This window comes from Oncorhynchus gorbuscha, linkage group LG10 (assembly GCF_021184085.1).
Source record: "Oncorhynchus gorbuscha isolate QuinsamMale2020 ecotype Even-year linkage group LG10, OgorEven_v1.0, whole genome shotgun sequence".
NCBI lineage: Eukaryota > Metazoa > Chordata > Actinopteri > Salmoniformes > Salmonidae > Oncorhynchus > Oncorhynchus gorbuscha.
Window position 1 is genome coordinate 100,758,201 of NC_060182.1, and position 26,950 is coordinate 100,785,150.

The window sequence follows — 26,950 nt, forward strand, 5'->3', positions numbered from 1 at the left end:
CAGTTTTACTAGGGTAAGCTTGGCAGCGTGAGTGAAGGAGTCTGCTGATAGTCTGGTAACCAGTTAGAGGGATAACAGTCTGCTGAACTGTTCAATAGTCTGGTAACCAGTTATGGAGGGATAACAGTGGTGGTGATGTGCTTTGGCAAAGTGGGTGGAGGGATATATCTGCTGATAGTTTGGCCCTGTTATGGAGGGATAACAGTCTCTGAACTGTTCCACAGTGTCTCCTGACCCCTCCTGTCTCAGCCTCCAGTATTTATGCTGCAGTAGTTTATGTGAGGGATAGGTCTCTGATAGTTTGTTTATCTGGAGGGATTCTCCTGTCCTATTCGGTGTCCTGTGTAAATCTACAGTCTGCTGAACTGTTCAATTCTCTCCTTCTTCTTTCTTTCTTTCTCGGAGGACCTGAGCCCTAGAACCATGCCCCAGGACTACCTGACATGATGACTCCTTGCTGTCCCCAGTCCACCTGGCCATGCTGCTGCTCCAGTTTCAACTGGCCTGGGCCCAGGACCATGTCCCAGGACTACCTGACATGAGGACTCCTTGCTGTCCCCAGTCCACCTGGCCATGCTCCTGCTCCAGTTTCAACTGTTCTGCCTTACTATTATTCAACCATGCTGGTCATTTATGAACATTTGAACATCTTGATGCACGTTCTGTTATAATCTCCACCTGGCACAGCCAGAAGAGATGTCCCCATGCATATGCTCTGTCCTGATTCTCTCTTTCTTTCTGTCTGATGGACCTGGTTTATAGGTTACCGTGCCCCAGGACTACCTGACATGATGGCTTTATAATGCTGTCCCCAGTCCATCTGACTGTGCTGCTGCTCAGTTTCAACTGTTCTGCCTTATTATTATTTGACCATGCTGGTCATTTATTGAACATTTGAACATCTTGGTCATGTTCTGTTATAATCTCTGATGTCCTGATGCAGATTATTGATGTCCCCAGATTATTGATGTTCCTCTCTAGGTTTCTTCCTAGGTTTTGGCCTTTCTAGGAGTTGCCATAATGTCCTAGCCACCGATGTTTTGACCTGCATTGTTTGCTGTTTGGGGTTTTGATGCAGGTTTTGATGTCCATGCAGGTTTGAGATATCAGCTGATTAGGGGCTATATAAATAAATTTGATTTGATTTGATTTGATTTGAACAGTCTGCTGATAGTCCGGTAACCAGTTATGGAGGGATAACAGTCTGCTGATAGTCTGGTAACCAGTTATGGAGGGATAACAGTCTGCTGAACTGTTCAATAGTCTGGTAACCAGTTATGGAGGGATAACAGTCTGCTGATAGTCTGGTAACCAGTTATGGAGGGATAACAGTCTGCTGATAGTCTGGTAACCAGTTAGAGGGATAACAGTCTGCTGATAGTCTGGTAACCAGTTAGAGGGATAACAGTCTGCTGAACTGTTCATTAGTCTGGTAACCAGTTTTACAGTTTTATAATGTCTGGGAGCAGGTTATTGATGTCCTGATGCAGGTTTATAATGTCTGGGAGCAGGTTATTGATGTCCTGATGCAGGTTTATAATGTCTGGGAGCAGGTTATTGATGTCCTGATGCAGGTTTTGATAATGTTATTGGGAGCAGATTATTGATGTCCTGATGCAGGTTTATAATGTCCTGATGCAGGTTATTGATGTCCTGATGCAGGTTTATAATGTTAGGGAGCAGATTATTGATGTCCTGATGCAGGTTTATAATGTTGATGAGATTGCATGTCAGATTATTGATGTCCTGATGCAGGTTATTGATGTCCTGATGCAGGTTTATAATGTTAGGGAGCAGATTATTGATGTCCTGATGCAGGTTTATAATGTTAGGGAGCAGATTATTGATGTCCTGATGCAGGTTATTGATGTCCTGATGCAGGTTTATAATGTTGGGGAGCAGATTATTGATGTCCTGATGCAGGTTTTAATGTTAGGGAGCAGATTAATGATGTCCTGATGCAGGTTTATAATGTTAGGGAGCAGATTATTGATGTCCTGATGCAGGTTATTGATGTCCTGATGCAGGTTTATAATGTTAGGGAGCAGATTATTGATGTCCTGATGCAGGTTTATAATGTTAGGGAGCAGATTATTGATGTCCTGATGCAGGTTTATAATGTTAGGGAGCAGATTATTGATGTCCTGATGCAGGTTTATAATGTTAGGGAGCAGGCTATTGATGTCCTGATGCAGGTTATTGATGTCCTGATGCAGGTTATTGATGTCCTGATGCAGATTATTGATGTCCTGATGCAGATTATTGATGTCCTGATGCAGATTATTGATGTCCTGATGCAGGTTATTGATGTCCTGATGCAGGTTTATAATGTTTGGGAGCAGATTATTGATGTCCTGATGCAGGTTATTGATGTCCTGATGCAGGTTATTGATGTCCTGATGCAGGTTTATAATGTTAGGGAGCAGATTATTGATGTCCTGATGCAGGTTTATAATGTTAGGGAGCAGATTATTGATGTCCTGATGCAGGTTTATAATGTTAGGGAGCAGATTATTGATGTCCTGATGCAGGTTATTGATGTCCTGATGCAGGTTATTGATGTCCTGATGCAGGTTATTGATGTCCTGATGCAGGTTTATAATGTTAGGGAGCAGTTTATTGATGTCCTGATGCAGGTTTATAATGTTAGGGAGCAGATTATTGATGTCCTGATGCAGGTTTATAATGTTAGGGAGCAGATTATTGATGTCCTGATGCAAGTTTATAATGTTAGAGAGCAGATTATTGATGTCCTGATGCAGGTTATTGATGTCCTGATGCAGGTTTATAATGTTAGGGAGCAGATTATTGATGTCCTGATGCAGGTTTATAATGTTAGGGAGCAGATTATTGATGTCCTGATGCAGGTTATTGATGTCCTGATGCAGGTTTATAATGTTGGGGAGCAGATTATTGATGTCCTGATGCAGGTTTTAATGTTAGGGAGCAGATTATTGATGTCCTGATGCAGGTTTATAATGTTAGGGAGCAGATTATTGATGTCCTGATGCAGGTTATGTGATGTCCTGATGCAGGTTTATAATGTTAGGGAGCAGATTATTGATGTCCTGATGCAGGTTTATAATGTTAGGGAGCAGATTATTGATGTCCTGATGCAGGTTTATAATGTTATTGGGAGCAGATTATTGATGTCCTGATGCAGGTTTATAATGTTAGGGAGCAGGTTATTGATGTCCTGATGCAGGTTATTGATGTCCTGATGCAGATTATTGATGTCCTGATGCAGGTTTTAATGTTGATGCAGATTATTGATGTCCTGATGCAGGTTATTGATGTCCTGATGCAGGTTTATAATGTTAGGGAGCAGATTATTGATGTCCTGATGCAGGTTTTGATGTCCTGGGATGCAGGTTATTGATGTCCTGATGCAGGTTTATAATGTTAGGGAGCAGATTATTGATGTCCTGATGCAGGTTTATAATGTTAGGGAGCAGATTATTGATGTCCTGATGCAGGTTTATAATGTTAGGGAGCAGATTATTGATGTCCTGTATGCAGGTTATGTCAGGTTATTGATGTCCTGATGCAGGTTATTGATGTCCTGATGCAGGTTATTGATGTCCTGATGCAGGTTTATAATGTTAGGGAGCAGATTATTGATGTCCTGATGCAGGTTTATAATGTTAGGGAGCAGATTATTGATGTCCTGATGCAGGTTTATAATGTTAGGGAGCAGATTATTGATGTCCTGATGCAGGTTTATAATGTTAGGGAGCAGATTATTGATGTCCTGATGCAGGTTTATAATGTTAGGGAGCAGATTATTGATGTCCTGATGCAGGTTTATAATGTTAGGGAGCAGATTATTGATGTCCTGATGCAGGTTTATAATGTTAGGGAGCAGATTATTGATGTCCTGATGCAGGTTTATAATGTTTGGGAGCAGGTTATTGATGTCCTGATGCAGGTTTATAATGTTAGGGAGCAGATTATTGATGTCCTGATGCAGGTTTATAATGTTAGGGAGCAGATTATTGATGTCCTGATGCAGGTTATTGATGTCCTGATGCAGGTTTATAATGTTAGGTCCTGAGCAGATTATTGATGTCCTGATGCAGGTTTATAATGTTAGGGAGCAGATTATTGATGTCCTGATGCAGATTATTGATGTCCTGATGCAGGTTTATAATGTTGGGAGCAGATTATTGATGTCCTGATGCAGGTTTATAATGTTAGGGAGCAGATTATTGATGTCCTGATGCAGGTTTATAATGTTAGGGAGCAGATTATTGATGTCCTGATGCAGGTTTATAATGTTAGGGAGCAGATTATTGATGTCCTGATGCAGGTTATTGATGTCCTGATGCAGGTTTATAATGTTAGGGAGCAGATTATTGATGTCCTGATGCAGGTTTATAATGTTAGGGAGCAGATTATTGATGTCCTGATGCAGGTTTATAATGTTAGGGAGCAGATTATTGATGTCCTGATGCAGGTTATTGATGTCCTGATGCAGATTATTGATGTCCTGATGCAGGTTATTGATGTCCTGATGCAGGTTTATAATGTCTGGGAGCAGATTATTGATGTCCTGATGCAGGTTATTGATGTCCTGATGCAGGTTATTGATGTCCTGATGCAGGTTTATAATGTTAGGGAGCAGATTATTGATGTCCTGATGCAGGTTTATAATGTTAGGGAGCAGATTATTGATGTCCTGATGCAGGTTTATAATGTCTGGTAGCAGGTTATTGATGTCCTGATGCAGGTTTATAATGTTAGGGAGCAGGTTATTGATGTCCTGATGCAGGTTATTGATGTCCTGATGCAGGTTATTGATGTCCTGATGCAGGTTTATAATGTTAGGGAGCAGATTATTGATGTCCTGATGCAGGTTTATAATGTTAGGGAGCAGATTATTGATGTCCTGATGCAGGTTTATAATGTCCTTGATGTCCTGATGCAGGTTTATAATGTTGGGAGCAGGTTATTGATGTCCTGATGCAGGTTATTGATGTCCTGATGCAGGTTATTGATGTCCTGATGCAGGTTTATAATGTCCTGATGCAGGTTATTGATGTCCTGATGCAGGTTTATAATGTTAGGGAGCAGATTATTGATGTCCTGATGCAGGTTTATAATGTTAGGGAGCAGATTATTGATGTCCTGATGCAGGTTTATAATGTTAGGGAGCAGATTATTGATGTCCTGATGCAGGTTTATAATGTTAGGGAGCAGATTATTGATGTCCTGATGCAGGTTTATAATGTTTGGGAGCAGGTTATTGATGTCCTGATGCAGGTTTATAATGTTAGGGAGCAGATTATTGATGTCCTGATGCAGGTTTATAATGTTAGGGAGCCTGATGATTATTGATGTCCTGATGCAGGTTGTTGATGTCCTGATGCAGGTTTATAATGTTAGGGAGCAGATTATTGATGTCCTGATGCAGGTTTATAATGTTAGGGAGCAGATTATTGATGTCTTGATGCAGGTTTATAATGTTAGGGAGCAGATTATTGATGTCCTGATGCAGATTATTGATGTCCTGATGCAGGTTTATAATGTTAGGGAGCAGATTATTGATGTCCTGATGCAGGTTTATAATGTTGGGGAGCAGATTATTGATGTCCTGATGCAGGTTTATAATGTTAGGGAGCAGATTATTGATGTCCTGATGCAGGTTATTGATGTCCTGATGCAGGTTATTGATGTCCTGATGCAGGTTTATAATGTTAGGGAGCAGTTTATTGATGTCCTGATGCAGGTTTATAATGTTAGGGAGCAGATTATTGATGTCCTGATGCAGGTTTATAATGTTAGGGAGCAGGTTATTGATGTCCTGATGCAGGTTTATAATGTTAGGGAGCAGATTATTGATGTCCTGATGCAGGTTTATAATGTTAGGGAGCAGATTATTGATGTCCTGATGCAGGTTTATAATGTTTGGGAGCAGGTTATTGATGTCCTGATGCAGGTTTATAATGTTAGGGAGCAGATTATTGATGTCCTGATGCAGGTTTATAATGTTAGGGAGCAGATTATTGATGTCCTGATGCAGGTTATTGATGTCCTGATGCAGGTTTATAATGTTAGGGAGCAGATTATTGATGTCCTGATGCAGGTTTATAATGTTAGGGAGCAGATTATTGATGTCCTGATGCAGGTTATTGATGTCCTGATGCAGGTTTATAATGTTGGGGAGCAGATTATTGATGTCCTGATGCAGGTTTTAATGTTAGGGAGCAGATTATTGATGTCCTGATGCAGGTTTATAATGTTAGGGAGCAGATTATTGATGTCCTGATGCAGGTTATTGATGTCCTGATGCAGGTTTATAATGTTAGGGAGCAGATTATTGATGTCCTGATGCAGGTTTATAATGTTAGGGAGCAGATTATTGATGTCCTGATGCAGGTTATTGATGTCCTGATGCAGATTATTGATGTCCTGATGCAGGTTATTGATGTCCTGATGCAGACTATTGATGTCCTGATGCAGGTTATTGATGTCCTGATGCAGATTATTGATGTCCTGATGCAGGTTTATAATGTTAGGGAGCAGATTATTGATGTCCTGATGCAGGTTATTGATGTCCTGATGCAGGTTTATAATGTCTGGTAGCAGGTTATTGATGTCCTGATGCAGGTTTATAATGTTAGGGAGCAGGTTATTGATGTCCTGATGCAGGTTATTGATGTCCTGATGCAGGTTATTGATGTCCTGATGCAGGTTTATAATGTTAGGGAGCAGGTTATTGATGTCCTGATGCAGGTTTATAATGTTAGGGAGCAGATTATTGATGTCCTGATGCAGGTTTATAATGTCTGGGAGCAGCTTATTGATGTCCTGATGCAGGTTATTGATGTCCTGATGCAGGTTTATAATGTTAGGGAGCAGGTTATTGATGTCCTGATGCAGGTTATTGATGTCCTGATGCAGATTATTGATGTCCTGATGCAGATTATTGATGTCCTGATGCAGGTTATTGATGTCCTGATGCAGTTTATTGATGTCCTGATGCAGGTTATTGATGTCCTGATGCAGGTTTATAATGTTAGGGAGCAGGTTATTGATGTCCTGATGCAGGTTTATAATGTCTGGGAACAGTTTATTGATGTCCTGATGCAGGTTATTGATGTCCTGATGCAGGTTTATAATGTTAGCGAGCAGATTATTGATGTCCTGATGCAGTTTTATAATGTTAGGGAGCAGATTATTGATGTCCTGATGCAGGTTTATAATGTTAGGGAGCAGATTATTGATGTCCTGATGCAGGTTATTGATGTCCTGATGCAGGTTTATAATGTTAGGGAGCAGGTTATTGATGTCCTGATACAGGTTTATAATGTTAGTGAGCAGATTATTGATGTCCTGATGCAGGTTTATAATGTTAGGGAGCAGATTATTGATGTCCTGATGCAGGTTTATAATGTTAGGGAGCAGATTATTGATGTCCTGATGCAGGTTTATAATGTCTGGGAGCAGGTTATTGATGTCCTGATGCAGGTTTATAATGTTAGGGAGCAGATTATTGATGTCCTGATGCAGGTTATTGATGTCCTGATGCAGGTTTATAATGTTAGGGAGCAGGTTATTGATGTCCTGATGCAGGTTATTGATGTCCTGATGCAGGTTTATAATGTTAGGGAGCAGGTTATTGATGTCCTGATGCAGGTTTATAATGTTAGGGAGCAGATTATTGATGTCCTGATGCAGGTTTATAATGTTAGGGAGCAGATTATTGATGTCCTGATGCAGGTTTATAATGTTAGGGAGCAGATTATTGATGTCCTGATGCAGGTTATTGATGTCCTGATGCAGGTTTATAATGTTAGGGAGCAGATTATTGATGTCCTGATGCAGGTTTATAATGTTAGGGAGCAGATTATTGATGTCCTGATGCAGGTTTATAATGTTAGGGAGCAGATTATTGATGTCCTGATGCAGGTTTATAATGTTAGGGAGCAGGTTATTGATGTCCTGATGCAGGTTTATAATGTTAGGGAGCAGATTATTGATGTCCTGATGCAGGTTATTGATGTCCTGATGCAGGTTTATAATGTTAGGGAGCAGGTTATTGATGTCCTGATGCAGGTTATTGATGTCCTGATGCAGGTTTATAATGTTAGGGAGCAGGTTATTGATGTCCTGATGCAGGTTTATAATGTTAGGGAGCAGATTATTGATGTCCTGATGCAGGTTTATAATGTTAGGGAGCAGATTATTGATGTCCTGATGCAGGTTTATAATGTTAGGGAGCAGATTATTGATGTCCTGATGCAGGTTATTGATGTCCTGATGCAGATTATTGATGTCCTGATGCAGGTTATTGATGTCCTGATGCAGTTTATTGATGTCCTGATGCAGATTATTGATGTCCTGATGCAGGTTATTGATGTCCTGATGCAGGTTTATAATGTTAGGGAGCAGGTTATTGATGTCCTGATGCAGGTTTATAATGTCTGGGAGCAGCTTATTGATGTCCTGATGCAGGTTATTGATGTCCTGATGCAGGTTTATAATGTTAGGGAGCAGGTTATTGATGTCCTGATGCAGGTTTTTGATGTCCTGATGCAGGTTATTGATGTCCTGATGCAGCTTATAATGTTGATGCAGGTTATTGATGTCCTGATGCAGGTTTATAATGTCTGGGAGCAGCTTATTGATGTCCTGATGCAGGTTATTGATGTCCTGATGCAGGTTTATAATGTTAGCGAGCAGATTATTGATGTCCTGATGCAGTTTTATAATGTTAGGGAGCAGATTATTGATGTCCTGATGCAGGTTTATAATGTTAGGGAGCAGATTATTGATGTCCTGATGCAGGTTATTGATGTCCTGATGCAGGTTTATAATGTTAGGGAGCAGGTTATTGATGTCCTGATACAGGTTTATAATGTTAGTGAGCAGATTATTGATGTCCTGATGCAGGTTTATAATGTTAGGGAGCAGATTATTGATGTCCTGATGCAGGTTTATAATGTTAGGGAGCAGATTATTGATGTCCTGATGCAGGTTATTGATGTCCTGATGCAGGTTTATAATGTTAGGGAGCAGATTATTGATGTCCTGATGCAGGTTTATAATGGTAGGGAGCAGATTATTGATGTCCTGATGCAGGTTTATAATGTTAGGGAGCAGATTATTGATGTCCTGATGCAGGTTTATAATGTTAGGGAGCAGATTATTGATGTCCTGATGCAGGTTTATAATGTTAGGGAGCAGATTATTGATGTCCTGATGCTGGTTTATAATGTTAGGGAGCAGATTATTGATGTCCTGATGCTGGTTTATAATGTTAGGGAGCAGATTATTGATGTCCTGATGCAGGTTTATAATGTTAGGGAGCAGATTATTGATGTCCTGATGCAGGTTTATAATGTTAGGGAGCAGATTATTGATGTCCTGATGCTGGTTTATAATGTTAGGGAGCAGATTATTGATGTCCTGATGCTGGTTTATAATGTTAGGGAGCAGATTATTGATGTCCTGATGCAGGTTTATAATGTTAGGGAGCAGGTTATTGATGTCCTGATGCAGGTTATTGATGTCTTGATGCAGTTTGTAATGTTAGGGAGCATCTTATTGATGTCCTGATGCAGGTTTATAATGTTAGGGAGCAGGTTATTGATGTCCTGATGCAGGTTATTGATGTCCTGATGCAGGTTATTGATGTCCTGATGCAGGTTTATAATGTTAGGGAGCAGATTATTGATGTCCTGATGCACCTTATTGATGTCCTGATGCATCTTATTGATGTCCTGATGCAGTTTATTGATGTCCTGATGCAGGTTATTGATGTCCTGATGCAGATTATTGATGTCCTGATGCAGGTTATTGATGTCCTGATGCAGGTTATTGATGTCCTGATGCAGGTTTATAATGTTAGGGAGCAGATTATTGATGTCCTGATGCAGGTTTATAATGTTAGGGAGCAGATTATTGATGTCCTGATGCAGGTTTATAATGTTAGGGAGCAGATTATTGATGTCCTGATGCAGGTTATTGATGTCCTGATGCAGGTTATTGATGTCCTGATGCAGGTTTATAATGTTAGGGAGCAGATTATTGATGTCCTGATGCAGGTTTATAATGTTAGGGAGCAGGTTATTGATGTCCCGATGCAGGTTTATAATGTTAGGGAGCAGATTATTGATGTCCTGATGCAGGTTTATAATGTTAGGGAGCAGATTATTGATGTCCTGATGCAGGTTTATAATGTTAGGGAGGAGATTATTGATGTCCTGATGCAGGTTATTGATGTCCTGATGCAGGTTATTGATGTCCTGATGCAGGTTATTGATGTCCTGATGCAGGTTTATAATGTTAGGGAGCAGATTATTGATGTCCTGATGCAGTTTATTGATGTCCTGATGTAGGTTATTGATGTCCTGATGCAGATTATTGATGTCCTGATGCAGTTTATTGATGTCCTGATGCAGGTTTATAATGTTAGGGAGCAGATTATTGATGTCCTGATGCACTTTATTGATGTCCTGATGCAGCTTATTGATGTCCTGATGCAGGTTATTGATGTCCTGATGCAGGTTATTGATGTCTTGATGCAGGTTATTGATGTCCTGATGCAGGTTTATAATGTTAGGGAGCAGATTATTGATGTCCTGATGCAGGTTTATAATGTTAGGGAGCAGATTATTGATATCCTGATGCAGGTTATTGATGTCCTGATGCAGGTTATTGATGTCCTGATGCAGGTTTATAATGTTAGGGAGCAGATTATTGATGTCCTGATGCAGGTTTATAATGTTAGGGAGCAGATTATTGATGTCCTGATGCAGGTTTATAATGTCAGATTATTGGTCCTGAGCAGGTTATTGATGTCCTGATGCAGGTTTATAATGTTAGGGAGCAGATTATTGATGTCCTGATGCAGGTTTATAATGTTAGGGAGCAGATTATTGATGTCCTGATGCAGGTTTATAATGTTAGGGAGCAGATTATTGATGTCCTGATGCAGGTTATTGATGTCCTGATGCAGGTTTATAATGTTAGGGAGCAGATTATTGATGTCCTGATGCAGGTTTATAATGTCTGGGAGCAGGTTATTGATGTCCTGATGCAGGTTTATAATGTTAGGGAGCAGATTATTGATGTCCTGATGCAGGTTTATAATGTTAGGGAGCAGATTATTGATGTCCTGATGCAGGTTTATAATGTCTGGGAGCAGGTTATTGATGTCCTGATGCAGGTTTATAATGTTAGGGAGCAGATTATTGATGTCCTGATGCAGGTTTATAATGTTTGGGAGCAGCTTGTTGATGTTCTGTACTCGTGCCCCCGGACTTGAACCCGATTGAACATCTCAGGTGTGACCTGAAAATAGCTGAGCAGCAACGCTCCCCATCCAACCTGACAGAGCTTGAGAGGATCTGCAGAGAAGAATGAGAGAAACTCCCCAAATACAGGTGTGCTAAGCTTGTAGTTTAGCACACCTGTTTCTCTTCCCGGGGAAGGACTGCCCGCTCCATGATCTCGCCATCACGGTTGACAACTCCATTGTGTCCTCCTCCCAGAGCGCTAAGAACCTTGGCGTGATCTTGGACAACACCCTGTCGTTCTCAACTAACATCAAGGCGGTGGCCCGTTCCTGTAGGTTCATGCTCTACAACATCCGCAGAGTACGACCCTGCCTCACACAGGAAGCGGCGCAGGTCCTAATCCAGGCACTTGTCATCTCCCGTCTGGATTACTGCAACTCGCTGTTGGCTGGGCTCCCTGCCTGTGCCATTAAACCCCTACAACTCATCCAGAACGCCGCAGCCCGTCTGGTGTTCAACCTTCCCAAGTTCTCTCACGTCACCCCGCTACTCCGCTCTCTCCACTGGCTTCCAGTTGAAGCTCGCATCCGCTACAAGACCATGGTGCTTGCCTACGGAGCTGTGAGGGGAACGGCACCTCAGTACCTCCAGGCTCTAATCAGGCCCTACACCCAAACAAGGGCACTGCGTTCATCCACCTCTGGCCTGCTCGCCTCCCTACCACTGAGGAAGTACAGTTCCCGCTCAGCCCAGTCAAAACCGTTCGCTGCTCTGGCCCCCCAATGGTGGAACAAACTCCCTCACGACGCCAGGACAGCGGAGTCAATCACCACCTTCCGGAGACACCTGAAACCCCACCTCTTTAAGGAATACCTAGGATAGGATAAGTAATCCCTCTCACCCCCCCTTTAAGATTTAGATGCACTATTGTAAAGTGACTGTTCCACTGGATGTCATAAGGTGAATGCACCAATTTGTAAGTCGCTCTGGATAAGAGCGTCTGCTAAATGACTTAAATGTAAAATGTAAATGTCATACCCAAGAAGACTCAAGATTGTAATCGCTGCCAAAGGTGCTTCAACAGAGTACTGAGTAAAGGGTCTGAATACTTAAGTAAATGTGATATTTAATATTTTTTAAATGTTTATACGTTTTTTCTTTGTCATTATTGGATATTGTGTGTAGATTGATGATAAAAACAATGTAATACATTTTAGAATAAGGCTGTAACGTAACAAAATATGGATAAAGTCAAGGGGTTTGAATGCTTTCCAAATGCACTGTAAACCAATTCCAAAGTCTTTTGACAAGAAGTAATGTCTTGGATGGTTGGTGGGCTGACGGTTGTGAGCTTGAACCGGTGGCCGAGAGGTCACTGGTTCGGGTCCCCGATTCGACTGGGTGGGGGGGATCTGTACTTGTGATGCCTTTCTCCTGTCCCACACTGTGATGCCTTTCTCTCCCCCACTGTGATGCCTTTCTCTCCCCCACTGTGATGCCTTTCTCTCTCCCCCACTGTGATGCCTTTCTCTCTCCTGTCTCCCACTGTGATGCCTTTCTCTCTCCTGTCCCCCCCCCCACTGTGATGCCTTTCTCTCTCCTGTCCCCCACTGTGATGCCTTTCTCTCTCCTGTCTCCCACTGTGATGCCTTTCTCTCCCCCCCACTGTGATGCCTTTCTCTCTCCTGTCTCCCACTGTGATGCCTTTCTCTCCTGTCCCCCACTGTGATGCCTTTCTCTCTCCCCACTGTGATGTCTTTCTCTCTCCCCCACTGTGATGCCTTTCTCTCTCCCCCACTGTGACGCCTTTCTCTCTCCTGTCCCCCACTGTGACGCCTTTCTCTCTCCTGTCCCCCACTGTGATGCCTTTCTCTCTCCCCCACTGTGATGTCTTTCTCTCTTCTGTCCCCCACTGTGATGCCTTTCTCTCTCCTGTCCCCCACTGTGATGCCTTTCTCTCCCCCCACTGTGATGCCTTTCTCTCTCCCCCACTGTGATGCCTTTCTCTCTCCCCCCACTGTGATGCCTTTCTCTCTCCTGTCCCCCCCCACTGTGATGCCTTTCTCTCTCCTGTCCCCCACTGTGATGCCTTTCTCTCCTGTCTCCCACTGTGATGCCTTTCTCTCTCCTGTCCCCCACTGTGATGCCTTTCTCTCCCCCCACTGTGATGTCTTTCTCTCTCTCCCACTGTGATGCCTTTCTCTCTCCCCCACTGTGACGCCTTTCTCTCTCCTGTCCCCCACTGTGATGCCTTTCTCTCTCCTGTCTCCCACTGTGATGCCTTTCTCTCTCCCCCACTGTGATGTCTTTCTCTCTTCTGTCCCCCACTGTGATGCCTTTCTCTCTCCTGTCCCCCACTGTGATGCCTTTCTCTCTCCCCCACTGTGATGCCTTTCTCTCTCCCCCACTGTGATGCCTTTCTCTCTCCCCCCACTGTGATGCCTTTCTCTCCTGTCTCCCACTGTGATGTCTTTCTCTCTCCCCCACTGTGATGCCTTTCTCTCTCCTGTCCCACACTGTGATGCCTTTCTCTCTCCTGCCCCCCACTGTGATGCCTTTCTCTCTCCTGTCCCCCCACTGTGATGCCTTTTTTCTCTCCTGTCCCCCACTGTGATGCCTTTCTCTGTCCCCCACTGTGATGCCTTTCTCTCTCCCCACTGTGATGCCTTTCTCTCCCTGTCTCCCACTGTGATGCCTTTCTCTCTCCCCCACTGTGATGCCTTTCTCTCTCCCCCACTGTGATGCCTTTCTCTCTCCCCCACTGTGATGCCTTTCTCTCTCCTGTCTCCCACTGTGATGCCTTTCTCTCTCCCCCACTGTGATGCCTTTCTCTCTCCCCCACTGTGATGCCTTTCTCTCTCCCCCACTGTGATGCCTTTCTCTCTCCCCTACTGTGATGCCTTTCTCTCCCCCCACTGTGATGCCTTTCTCTCTCCCCCACTGTGATGCCTTTCTCTCTCCTGTCCCCCACTGTGATGCCTTTCTCTCTCCTGTCCCCCACTGTGATGCCTTTCTCTCTCCCCCACTGTGATGCCTTTCTCTCTCCCCCACTGTGATGCCTTTCTCTCTCCCCCACTGTGATGCCTTTCTCTCCCCCCACTGTGATGCCTTTCTCTCTCCTGTCTCCCACTGTGATGCCTTTCTCTCTCCCCCACTGTGATGCCTTTCTTTCTCCTGTCCCCCACTGTGATGCCCTTCTCTCTCTCTCCCCCCCCACTGTGATGCCTTTCTCTCTCCCCCACTGTGATGCCTTTCTCTCTCCCCCACTGTGATGCCTTTCTCTCTCCCCCACTGTGATGCCTTTCTCTCTCCCCCACTGTGATGCCTTTCTCTCCCCCCACTGTGATGCCTTTCTCTCCCCCACTGTGATGCCTTTCTCTCTCCCCCACTGTGATGCCTTTCTCTCTCCCCCTGTGATGCCTTTCTCTCTCCCCCACTGTGATGCCTTTCTCTCTCCCCCACTGTGATGCCTTTCTCTCCCCCCACTGTGATGCCTTTCTCTCCCCCCACTGTGATGCCTTTCTGTGATGCTCTCCCCCCCACTGTGATGCCTTTCTCTCTCCCCCACTGTTATGCCTTTCTCTCTCCCCCACTGTGATGCCTTTCTCTCTCCCCCACTGTGATGTCTTTCTCTCTTCTGTCCCCCACTGTGATGCCTTTCTCTCTCCTGTCCCCCACTGTGATGCCTTTCTCTCCCCCACTGTGATGCCTTTCTCTCTCCCCCACTGTGATGCCTTTCTCTCTCCCCCACTGTGATGCCTTTCTCCTCTCCCCCCCCACTGTGATGCCTTTCTCTCTCCTGTCCCCCACTGTGATGCCTTTCTCTCTCCTGTCTCCCACTGTGATGCCTTTCTCTCTCCTGTCCCCCACTGTGATGCCTTTCTCTCTCCCCCACTGTGATGTCTTTCTCTCTCTCCCACTGTGATGCCTTTCTCTCTCCCCCACTGTGATGCCTTTCTCTCTCCTGTCCCCCACTGTGATGCCTTTCTCTCTCCTGTCTCCCACTGTGATGCCTTTCTCTCTCCCCCACTGTGATGTCTTTCTCTCTCTGTCCCCCACTGTGATGCCTTTCTCTCTCCTGTCCCCCACTGTGATGCCTTTCTCTCTCCCCCACTGTGATGCCTTTCTCTCCCCCCACTGTGATGCCTTTCTCTCTCCCCCCACTGTGATGCCTTTCTCTCTCCTGTCTCCCACTGTGATGTCTTTCTCTCTCCCCCACTGTGATGCCTTTCTCTCTCCTGTCCCACACTGTGATGCCTTTCTCTCTCCCCCCCCCCCACTGTGATGCCTTTCTCTCTCCTGTCCCCCCACTGTGATGCCTTTTTCTCTCCTGTCCCCCACTGTGATGCCTTTCTCTGTCCCCCACTGTGATGCCTTTCTCTCCCCCCACTGTGATGCTTTTCTCTCCTGTCTCCCACTGTGATGCCTTTCTCTCTCCCCCACTGTGATGCCTTTCTCTCTCCCCCCACTGTGATGCCTTTCTCTCCCCCACTGTGATGCCTTTCTCTCTCCTGTCTCCCACTGTGATGCCTTTCTCTCTCCCCCACTGTGATGCCTTTCTCTCTCCCCCACTGTGATGCCTTTCTCTCTCCCCCACTGTGATGCCTTTCTCTCTCCCCCACTGTGATGCCTTTCTCTCTCCCCCACTGTGATGCCTTTCTCTCTCCCCCACTGTGATGCCTTTCTCTCTCCCCCACTGTGATGCCTTTCTCTCTCCCCCACTGTGATGCCTTTCTCTCCTGTCCCCCACTGTGATGCCTTTCTCTCCCCCCACTGTGATGCCTTTCTCTCTCCCCCACTGTGATGCCTTTCTCTCTCCCCCACTGTGATGCCTTTCTCTCTCCCCCTCTCCTGTCTCCCACTGTGATGCCTTTCTCTCTCCCCCACTGTGATGCCTTTCTTTCTCCTGTCCCCCACTGTGATGCCCTTCTCTCTCCCCCACTGTGATGCCTTTCTCTCTCCCCCCACTGTGATGCCTTTCTCTCTCCCCCACTGTGATGCCTTTCTCTCTCCCCCACTGTGATGCCTTTCTCTCTCCCCCACTGTGATGCCTTTCTCTCTCCCCCACTGTGATGCCTTTCTCTCTCCCCCACTGTAATGCCCTTCTCTCTCCCCCACTGTAATGCCTTTCTCTCCCCCCACTGTGATGCCTTTCTCTCTCCCCCACTGTGATGCCTTTCTCTCTCCCCCACTGTGATTCCTTTCTCTCCCCCCCACTGTGATGCCTTTCTCTCTCCCCCACTGTGATGCCTTTCTCTCCCCCCACTGTGATGCCTTTCTCTCCCCCCACTGTGATGCCTTTCTCTCCCCCACTGTAATGCCTTTCTCCCCCCACTGTGATGCCCTTCTCTCCCCCACTGTGATGCCCTTCTCTCCCCCACTGTGATGCCCTTCTCTCTCCCATTGTGATGCCTTTCTCTCCCCCACTGTAATGCCTTTCTCTCCCCCACTGTAATGCCTTTCTCTCCCCCACTGTGATGCCCTTCTCTCCCCACTGTAATGCCTTTCTCTCCCCCACTGTGATGCCCTTCTCTCCCCCACTGTGATGCCTTTCTCTCCCCCACTGAGATGCCCTTCTCTCCCCCACTGTGTTGCCGTTCTCTCTCCTGTCCCCCACTGTGATGCCTTTCTCTCTCCTGTCCCCCACTGTGATGCCTTTCTCTCTCCTGTCCCCCACTGTGATGCCTTTCTCTCTCCTGTCCCCCACTGTGATGCCTTTCTCTCTCCTGTCCCCCACTGTGATGCCTTTCTCTCTCCTGTCCCCCACTGTGATGCCTTTCTCTCTCCTGTCTCCCACTGTGATGCCTTTCTCTCCCCCACTGTGATGCCTTTCTCTCTCCTGTCTCCCACTGTGATGCCTTTCTCTCTCCTGTCTCCCACTGTGATGCCTTTCTCTCCCCCACTGTGATGCCTTTTTCTCTCCTGTCTCCCACTGTGATGCCTTTCTCTCCCCCACTGTGATGCCTTTCTCTCCCCTGTCTCCCACTGTGATGCCTTTCTCTCCCCCACTGTGATGCCTTTCTCTCTCCTGTCTCCCACTGTGATGCCTTTCTCTCTCCTGTCTCCCACTGTGATGCCTTTCTCTCTCCTGTCTCCCACTGTGATGCCTTTCTCTCTCCTGTCTCCCACTGTGATGCCTTTCTCTCTCCTGTCTCCCACTGTGATGCCTTTCTCTCTCCTGTCCCCCACTGTGATGCCTTTCTCTCCCCCACTGTGATGCCTTTCTCTCCCCCACTGTGATGCCTTTCTCTCTCCTGTCCCCCACTGTGATGCCTTTCTCTCTCCTGTCCCCCACTGTGATGCCTTTCTCTCTCCTGTCCCCCACTGTGATGCCTTTCTCTCCCCCACTGTGATGCCTTTCTCTCTCATGTCCCCCACTGTGATGCCTTTCTCTCTCATGTCCCCCACTGTGATGGCTTTCTTTCTCTCTCTCCCACTGTGATGCCTTTCTTTCTCTCTCTCCCACTGTGATGCCTTTCTCTCTCATGTCCCCCTCAATCCCACTCTCCTCTCCTCCCCCATCAGGACTCAATATCATGGCAGAACATCTGTCCCAGAGTGAACTGGACTACCCCTTTAAACTGCTGGAGTATTTCAATGGATTCAGAGTCTCAAAGGTTGGACTTTATAATATTTATTTATCATGTAGATTGACATCCCCTGACCTATGGTACAAAACCACTGGAAATATTTACAACGTAATGTACAGATATGTAGTTTAAATCTGACAAAATTACATTATGTAAACACCAAAAGATGCTGTCAGACTGCAAGAGTCCTCTGACCCCTTACCCTGACTGTTGCCCCTCCTATCAGGTTATCTTCTCAGCCTGTGAGTTGGGGGTGTTTGACCTCCTGCTGTTGTCCCAGAAGCCTCTGTCTGCGGAGGTCGTGGCCCAGGAGCTGGGCGCCAGCATGGACGGGATTGAACGCCTTCTGGACGTACTGGTGGGAGTTGACATCCTGGAGGTGGAGCAGATAGATGGGACAGGTGAACCGCTTACACTTTACCACTAACACAGACACACACACATAACATTCACACTATACAATCACATTTAATCAATCAATCAAATGTATTTTATAAAGCCCTTTTTACATCAGCAGATGTCACAAAGTGCTGTACAGAAACCCAGCCTAATACCCCAAACAGCAAACAATGCAGGTGTAGAAGCACTGTGGCTAGGAAACACTCCCTAGAAAGGCAGGAACCTATGAATAAACCTAGAGAGGAGCCAGGCTCTGAGGGTTGGCCAGCCCTCTTGTAGCTCTGCTGGGTGGAGATTATAAGAGTACATGGCCATTAACCTTTCTAGGACTGGGGTTCCGCTACTGCAACAGCCAGTGACAGTGCAGGGCGCCAAATTCAAAACAACAAAAATATCATAATTAAAATTCCTCAAGCATGCAAGTATTTTACACCATTTTAAAGATAAAATTCCCGTTAATCCAGCCACACTGTCTTATTTCAAAAAGGATTTACAGCGAAAGCACCACAAACGATTATGTTAGTTCACCACCAAGCCACAGAAACACACAGACGTTTTTTCCAGCCAAAGAGAGGAGTCACAAAAAGCAGAAAAAGAGATAAAATGAATCACTAACCGTTGATGATCTTCATCAGATGACACTCATAGGACTTCATGTTACACAATACATGTATGTTTTGTTTGTTAAAAATCTGAGTTTACATTGGCGCGTTACGTTCATTAATTCTACAACATGCGGTGATTGTGCAGAGAGCCACATCAAATTACAGAAATACTCATAATAAACATTGATAAAGATATGACTATTATACATGGAACTTTAGATACACTTCTCCTTTATGCAACCGCTGTGTCAGATTTCAAAACAACTTTGGAGAAAGCAAAACATGCAATAATCTGAGTACAGCCTTTAGACAACAAAGCCATACCCGCCATATTGGGTAGTCAACATTACTCAGAAATAGCATTTTAAATATTCACTTATCTTTGATGATCTTCATCAGAATGCACTCCCAGGAATCCCAGTTCCACCATAAATGTTTGATTTGTTCAATAATGTCCATCAGTTATGTCCAAAAATCGTATTTTGTTAGGGCGTTTGGTAAACAAATCCAAAAGCGCGTTCATGTCGCGCCGAACATCGGACGAAAAGTTCAAAAGGTTCCGTTACAGCCCGTAGAAACATGCCAAACTAAGTATGGAATCAATCTTTAGGATGTTTTTAACATAAAACTTAATTCATGTTCCAACCGGACAATTCCTTTGACTGTACAAATTAAGTGGAACCTTCCACATGAGCGCGCCAAACTGAGGCTGTGGCACTCTGCCAGACACTCACTCAAAGAGCTCTTATGAGCCCCTCCTTTAGAGTAGAATCCTCAAAACAAGTTCTAAATACTGTTGACATCTAGTGGAATCCTTGGGAAGTGAAACATAACTAATGTCACCCTGTATCTTCAATCTTCAATGGGCTGAGTTGAAAAACTACAAACCTCAGATTTCTCACTTCCTGGTTGGATTTTTTCTCAGGATTTTGCCTTCCATATGAGTTCTGTTATTCTCACAGACATCATTCAAACAGTTTCAGAAACTTCAGAGTGTATCCAAATGTACTAATTATATGCATATTGTAGCTTTTGCGGCTGAGTAGCAGAAGGCTTAATTTGGGCACGTTTTTCATCCAAGCTACCCTATACTGCCCCCTACCCCAAAGAAGTTAATGCCAGATTTTCTTCAAGATGTTCAAACGTTCATTGATTACCTGCAGGGTTGCAGACTGTGCAACAGGTCAGTACCTCGGAGTAAATGTCAGTTGGCTTTTCATCGCCGAGCATTCAGAGGTTGAGACCGCAGGTGCGGTTGAGAGAGAGAGCGAGAGAGTCGAAAACAGCAGTTCCGGGACAAGGTAGCACATCCGGTGAACAGGTCAGAGTTCCATAGCCGCAGGCAGAACAGTTGAAACTGGAGCAGCAGCACGACCAGGTGGACTGGGGACAGCTAGGAGTTATTAGGCCAAGTTGTCATGAGGCATGGTCCTAGGGCTCAGGTCCTCTGGGAGGGTGAGAGGAAGATATAGGATATAACCCCACCCACTTTGCCAAAGCACAGCCCCCACACCACTAGAGGGATATCAACAGAACACCAACTTACTACCCTGAGACAAGGCTGAGTATAGCCCCCACACCACTAGAGGGATATCAACAGTCCAACCTACTACCCTGAGACAAGGCTGAGTATAGCCCACGGAGATCTCCACCGCACAAACCCGAGGGGGCGCAAAACTAAATTGGAGAGATAGGTAGCAGCGAGCCCATGTAATGCTTTGTAGGTTAGCTGTAAGTCAGCTCTAGCCTTAACAGGAAGTCAGTGTAGAGAGGCTAGCACTAGAGTAATGTGATCACATTTTGGGATTCTAGTCAAGATTCTAGCAGCCGTGTTTAGCACTAACTGAAGTGTATTTAGTACTTTATCCGGGTAGCCGGAGAGTAGAGCATTGCAGTAGTCTGATCTAGAACTGACAAAAGCATGGATTCGTTTTTCTGCATCATTACACACATGTACTCATGGATTTTGTATTGTAAATATGTGGTTGTAGAGTAGTGACCTGAGGGCACACACTTAATTTGTTGTGAAATCTTTTATGAATGTAATGTCATGTTTGTAATTGTTTAGAACTGCCTTAATTTTGAAGAGTAGCTGCTGCCTTGGCAGGAACTAATGGAGGTCCATAATAAACCCCAGGAAGAGTAGCTGCTGCCTTGGCAGGAACTAATGGAGGTCCATAATAAACCCCAGGAAGAGTAGCGTCTGCCTTGGCAGGAACTAATGGGGATCCATAATAAATCCCAGGAAGAGTATCTGCTGCCTTGGCGTGATGTCACGACTTCCGCCGAAGTCGGTCCCTCTCCTTGTTCAGGCGGCTTTCGGCGGTAGACGTCGCCGACTTTCTAGTCGCCGCCTATCCATTTTTCATTTTCCATTTGTTCTGTCTTTGTCTTACACACCTGGCTTCACTCAACAAATGACTTGTTTATTATGTAACCCTCTGTTCCCCATGTTGTGTTTGTGAGTGATTGTTTGTTGTAATTCGGTCTGTCTTTGTGGGCTCATGATTTACTTTGTATATCTTTTTGAGTAAAGAACTTTGATTATGCATATCTGCTGTCCTGCGCCTGACTCTCTACACCTATGCTACACATAGGACCGTTACACATTAACTAATTGGGATCCATAACAAATACATTCGAAATAGTCGGTGATGCGTTCTGAGCCCTCTCCCATACTCCCTGTTCACCCACGACTGCGTGGCCATGCACGCCTCCAACTCAATCATCAAGTTTGCGGACGACACAACAGTGGTAGGCTTGATTACCAACAACGACGAGACGGCCTACAGGGAGGAGGTGAGGGCCCTCGGAGTGTGGTGTCAGGAAAATAACCTCACACTCAACGTCAACAAAACTAAGGAGATGATTGTGGACTTCAGGAAACAGCAGAGGGAACACCCCTCTATCCACATCGATGGAACAGTAGTGGAGAGGGTAGCAAGTTTTAAGTTCCTCGGCATACACATCACAGACAAACTGAATTGGTCCACTCACACTGACAGCGTCGTGAAGAAGGTGCAGCAGCGCCTCTTCAACCTCAGGAGGCTGAAGAAATTCGGCTTGTCACCAAAAGCACTCACAAACTTCTACAGATGCACAATCGAGAGCATCCTGGCGGGCTGTATCACCTCCTGGTACGGCAACTGCTCCGCCCTCAACCGTAAGGCTCTCCAGAGAGTAGTGAGGTCTGCACAACGCATCACCGGGGGCAAACTACCTGCCCTCCAGGACACCTACACCACCCGATGTTACAGGAAGGCCATAAAGATCATCAAGGACATCAACCACCCGAGCCACTGCCTGTTCACCCCGCTATCATCCAGAAGGCGAGGTCAGTACAGGTGCATCAAAGCTGGGACCGAGAGACTGAAAAACAGCTTCTATCTCAAGGCCATCAGACTGTTAAACAGCCACCACTAACATTGAGTGGCTGCTGCCAACACACTGTCATTGACACTGACCCAACTCCAGCCACTTTAATAATGGGAATTGATGGGAAATGATGTAAATATATCACTAGCCACTTTAAACAATGCTACCTTATATAATGTTACTTACCCTACATTATTCATCTCATATGCATACGTATATACTGTACTCTATATCATCGACTGCATCCTTATGTAATACATGTATCACTAGCCACTTTAACTATGCCACTTTGTTTACTTTGTCTACATACTCATCTCATATGTATATACTGTACTCGATACCATCTACTGTATGCTGCCCTGTACCATCACTCATTCATATATCCTTATGTACATATTCTTTATCCCCTTACACTGTGTATAAGACAGTAGTTTTGGAATTGTTAGTTAGATTACTTGTTGGTTATCACTGCATTGTCGGAACTAGAAGCACAAGCATTTCGCTACACTCGCATTAACATCTGCTAACCATGTGTATGTGACAAATAAAATTTTATTTGATTGATTTGATTTGATCTGGTTGTTAACTTGGCTTTCGAAGAATTTAGAAAGGCAGGGTAGGATAGATATAGGTCTATAACAGTTTGTGTCTAGAGTGTCTCCCCCTTTGAAGAGGGGGATGACCACGGCAGCTTTCCAATCTTTGGGAATCTCAGACGATACGAAAGAGATGTTGAACAGACTAGTTATAGGGGTTGCAACAATTTCGGCAGATCATTTTAGGAAGAGAGAGTCCAGATTGTCTAGTCCTGCTGATTTGTAGGGGTCCAGATTTTGCAGCTCTTTCAGAACATCAGCTATCTGGATTTGGGTCTTGGTTCATGACTGTTACGTCAGTGCTGTTGTCTTTGTTCTATAGTGTTTCAGCAGTAATGTCCTGTTCTCTTGGTTCTAGTGTTACATTAGTGCTGTTCTCTTGGTTCTCGTTTTACAACAGTAATGTCCTCTCGGTTCTAGTCTTACAGCAGTAATGTTCTCTTGGTTTTAGCGTGTTACAGCAGTAATGTCCTCTTGGTTTTAGTCTTACAGCAGTATTTTTCACTTGGTTCTAGAGTATTACAGCAGTAATGTACTGTTCTCTTGGTTCTTGTGTTATAGCAGTACTGTTCTCTTGGTTCTTTTTTATTTTTTATTTTTTATTTCACCTTTATTTAACCAGGAAGGCTAGTTGAGAACAAGTTCTCATTTACAACTGCGACCTGGCCAAGATAAAGCATAGCAGTGTGAACAGACAACAACAACACAGAGTTACACATGGAGTAAACAATTAACAAGTCAATAACACAGTGGAAAAAAAAGAAAGAGTCTATATACATTGTGTGCAAAAGGCATGAGGAGGTAGGTGAATAATTACAATTTAGCAGATTAACACTGGAGTGATAAATGATCAGATGGTCATGTACAGGTAGAGATATTGGTGTGCAAAAGAGCAGAAAAGTAAATAAATAAAAACAGTATGGGATGAGGTAGGTAAATAGGGTGGGCTATTTACCAATAGACTATGTACAGCTGCAGCGATCGGTGAGCTGCTCAGATAGCAGATGTTTAAAGTTGGCGAAGGAGATAAAAGTCTCCAACTGCAGCGATTTTTACAATTCGTTCCAGTCACAGGCAGCAGAGAGCTGGAAGGAAAGGTGGCCAAATGAGGTTTTGGCTTTAAGGATGATCAGTGAGATACACCTGCTGGAGCGCGTGTTACGGGTGGGTGTTGCCATCGTGACCAGTGAACTGAGATAAGGCGGAGCTTTACCTAGCATGGACTTGTAGATGACCTGAAGCCAGTGGGTCTGGCGACGAATATGTAGCGAGGGCCAGCCGACTAGAGCATACAGGTCGCAGTGGTGGGTGGTATAAGGTGCTTTAGTAACAAAACGGATGGCACTGTGATAAACTGCATCCAGTTTGCTGAGTAGAGTATTGGAAGCTATTTTGTAGATGACATCGCTGAAGGCGAGGATCGGTAGGATAGTCAGTTTTACTAGGGTAAGTTTGGTGGCGTGAGTGAAGGAGGCTTTGTTGCGAAATAGAAAGCCGATCAGGGAATTGCCCGCAGCAAGAGCAACATCATTGATATATACAGAGAAATGAGTCGGCCTGAGAATTGAACCCTGTGGCACCCCCATAGAGACTGCCAGAGGACCGGACAACATGCCCTCCGATTTGACACACTGAACTCTGTCTGCAAAGTAGTTGGTGAACCAGGTGACGTAGTCATTAGAAAAACCGAGTCTACTGAGTCTGCCGATAAGAATATGATGATTGACAGAGTCGAAAGCTTTGGCCAGGTCGATGAAGACGGCTGCACAGTACTGTCTTTTATCGATGGAGGTTATGATATCGTTTAGTACCTTGAGCGTGGCTGAGGTGCACCCGTGACCGGCTCGGAAACCATATTGCACAGCGGAGAAGGTACGGTGGGATTCGAGATGGTAAGTGATCTGTTTGTAGACTTGGCTTTCGAAGACCTTAGATAGGCAGGGCTGGATGGATATTCTGTAGGTCTGTAACAGTTTGGGTCCAGGGTGTCTCCCCCTTTGAAGAGGGGGATGACCGCTGCAGCTTACCAATCCTTGGGGATCTCAGACGATACGAAAGAGAGGTTGAACAGGCTGGTAATAGGGGTTACGACAATGGCGGCGGATAGTTTCAGAAATAGAGGGTCCAGATTGTCAAGCTCAGCTGATTTGTGTGGGTCCTGGTTTTGCAGCTCTTTCAGAACATCTGCTGTCTGGATTTGGGTAAAGGTTATTGTGTTACAGCAGTACTGTTCTCTTGGTTCTTGTGTTACAGCAGTACTGTTCATCTGGTTCTAGAGTGTTACAGCAGTACTGTTCTCTTGGTTCTTGTGTTACAACAGTACTGTTCACCTGGTTCTTGTGTTACAACAGTACTGTTCACCTGGTTCTAGAGTGTTACAGCAGTAATCTACTGTTCTCTTGGTTCTTGTGTTACAGCAGTACTGTTCTCTTGGTTCTTGTGTTACAGCAGTACTGTTCACCTGGTTCTAGAGTGTTACATCAGTACTGTTCTCTTGGTTCTTGTGTTACAGCAGTACTGTTCACCTGGTTCTAGAATGTTACAGCAGTACTGTTCACCTGGTTCTAGAATGTTACAGCAGTACTGTTCACCTGGTTCTAGAGTGTTACATCAGTACTGTTCTCTTGGTTCTTGTGTTACAGCAGTACTGTTCACCTGGTTCTAGAATGTTACAGCAGTACTGTTCACCTGGTTCTAGAATGTTACAGCAGTAATCTACTGTTCTCTTTGTTCTAGTGTTACAGCAGTACTGTTCTTTTGGTTCTGCTTTTATAGCAGTACTGTTCTCTTTGTTTTAGAATGTTAAAACAGAACTGTTCTTGTGGTTTAACATTACAGCAGTAATGTACAGTTCTCTTGGTTCTGCTTTTATAGCAGTACTGTTCTCTTAATTCTAGCTTGTTACAGCAGTTATGTTCTCTTGCTTATATTTACCACAGTACTGTTCTCTTGGTTCTAGAGTGTTACTGCAGTAATGTACTGTTATTTTGGTTATTGTGTTACAGAAGTACTGTTGTCTTGGTTCAAGCATGTTACAGCAGTACTGTTCTCTTGGTTCTAGGTCATTACAGCAGTAATGTTCTCTTTGTTCTAGAGTGTTACAGCAGTAATGTTATCTTGGTTCTTGTGTTACAGCAGTACTGTTCTCTTGGTTCTAGAGTGTTACAGCAGTAATGTTATCTTGGTTCTTGTGTTACAGCAGTACTGTTCACCTGGTTCTAGAATGTTACAGCAGTAATCTACTGTTGTCTTTGTTCTAGTGTTACAGCAGTACTGTTCACCTGGTTCTAGAATGTTACAGCAGTAATCTGCTGTTGTCTTTGTTCTAGTGTTACAGCAGTACTGTTCACCTGGTTCTAGAATGTTACAGCAGTAATCTGCTGTTGTCTTTGTTCTAGTGTTACAGCAGTACTGTTCACCTGGTTCTAGAATGTTACAGCAGTAATCTGCTGTTGTCTTTGTTCTAGTGTTACAGCAGTACTGTTCACCTGGTTCTAGAATGTTACAGCAGTAATCTGCTGTTGTCTTTGTTCTAGTGTTACAGCAGTACTGTTCACCTGGTTCTAGAATGTTACAGCAGTAATCTGCTGTTGTCTTTGTTCTAGTGTTACAGCAGTACTGTTCACCTGGTTCTAGAATGTTACAGCAGTAATCTGCTGTTGTCTTTGTTCTAGTCCTTCTGTAGCTCAGTTGGTAGAGCATGGTTTGTAATGTTACAGGGTAGTGGGTTGTCTTTGTTCTAGAATGTTGCACACATGACTGTTCACCTGGATAAAATGTTACAGCAGTAAATGGCATATATTATTTGTTATTAGTGTTACAGCAGTACTGTTCTATTGGTTCTAGTGTTACAGCAGTACTGTTCTCTTAGTTCTTGCTTGTTTCTGTTCTCTTGTTTCTAGTGTGTTACAGCAGTACTGTTCTATTTGTTCTAGTGTTACAGCAGTACTGTTCTATTGGTTCTAGTGTTACAGCAGTACTGTTATTGCTTGTTTCTGTTCTCTTGTTTCTAGTGTGTTACAGCAGTATTGTTCTCATGGTTCCATCGTGTTACAGTAGTACTGTTCTATTTGTTCTAGTGTTACAGCAGTACTGTTCTCTTAGTTCTTGCTTGTTTCTTTCTCTTGTTTCTAGTGTGTTAC

The 26,950-nt window shown here is 44.6% G+C and overlaps 1 protein-coding gene across 1 annotated transcript in view; it reads left to right on the forward strand.

The window, feature by feature from the left end:
* asmt2 (acetylserotonin O-methyltransferase 2) overlaps positions 1-26,950 on the forward strand; it is a 98,828-nt gene that overhangs the window by 6,074 nt on the left and 65,804 nt on the right. The window contains exons 2-3 of the mRNA XM_046364674.1: positions 17,769-17,860; positions 18,060-18,234. Coding sequence (XP_046220630.1) covers positions 17,780-17,860; positions 18,060-18,234 — 256 coding nt within the window. The 5' untranslated portion in view covers positions 17,769-17,779. The remainder of the gene's footprint in view (positions 1-17,768; positions 17,861-18,059; positions 18,235-26,950) is intronic.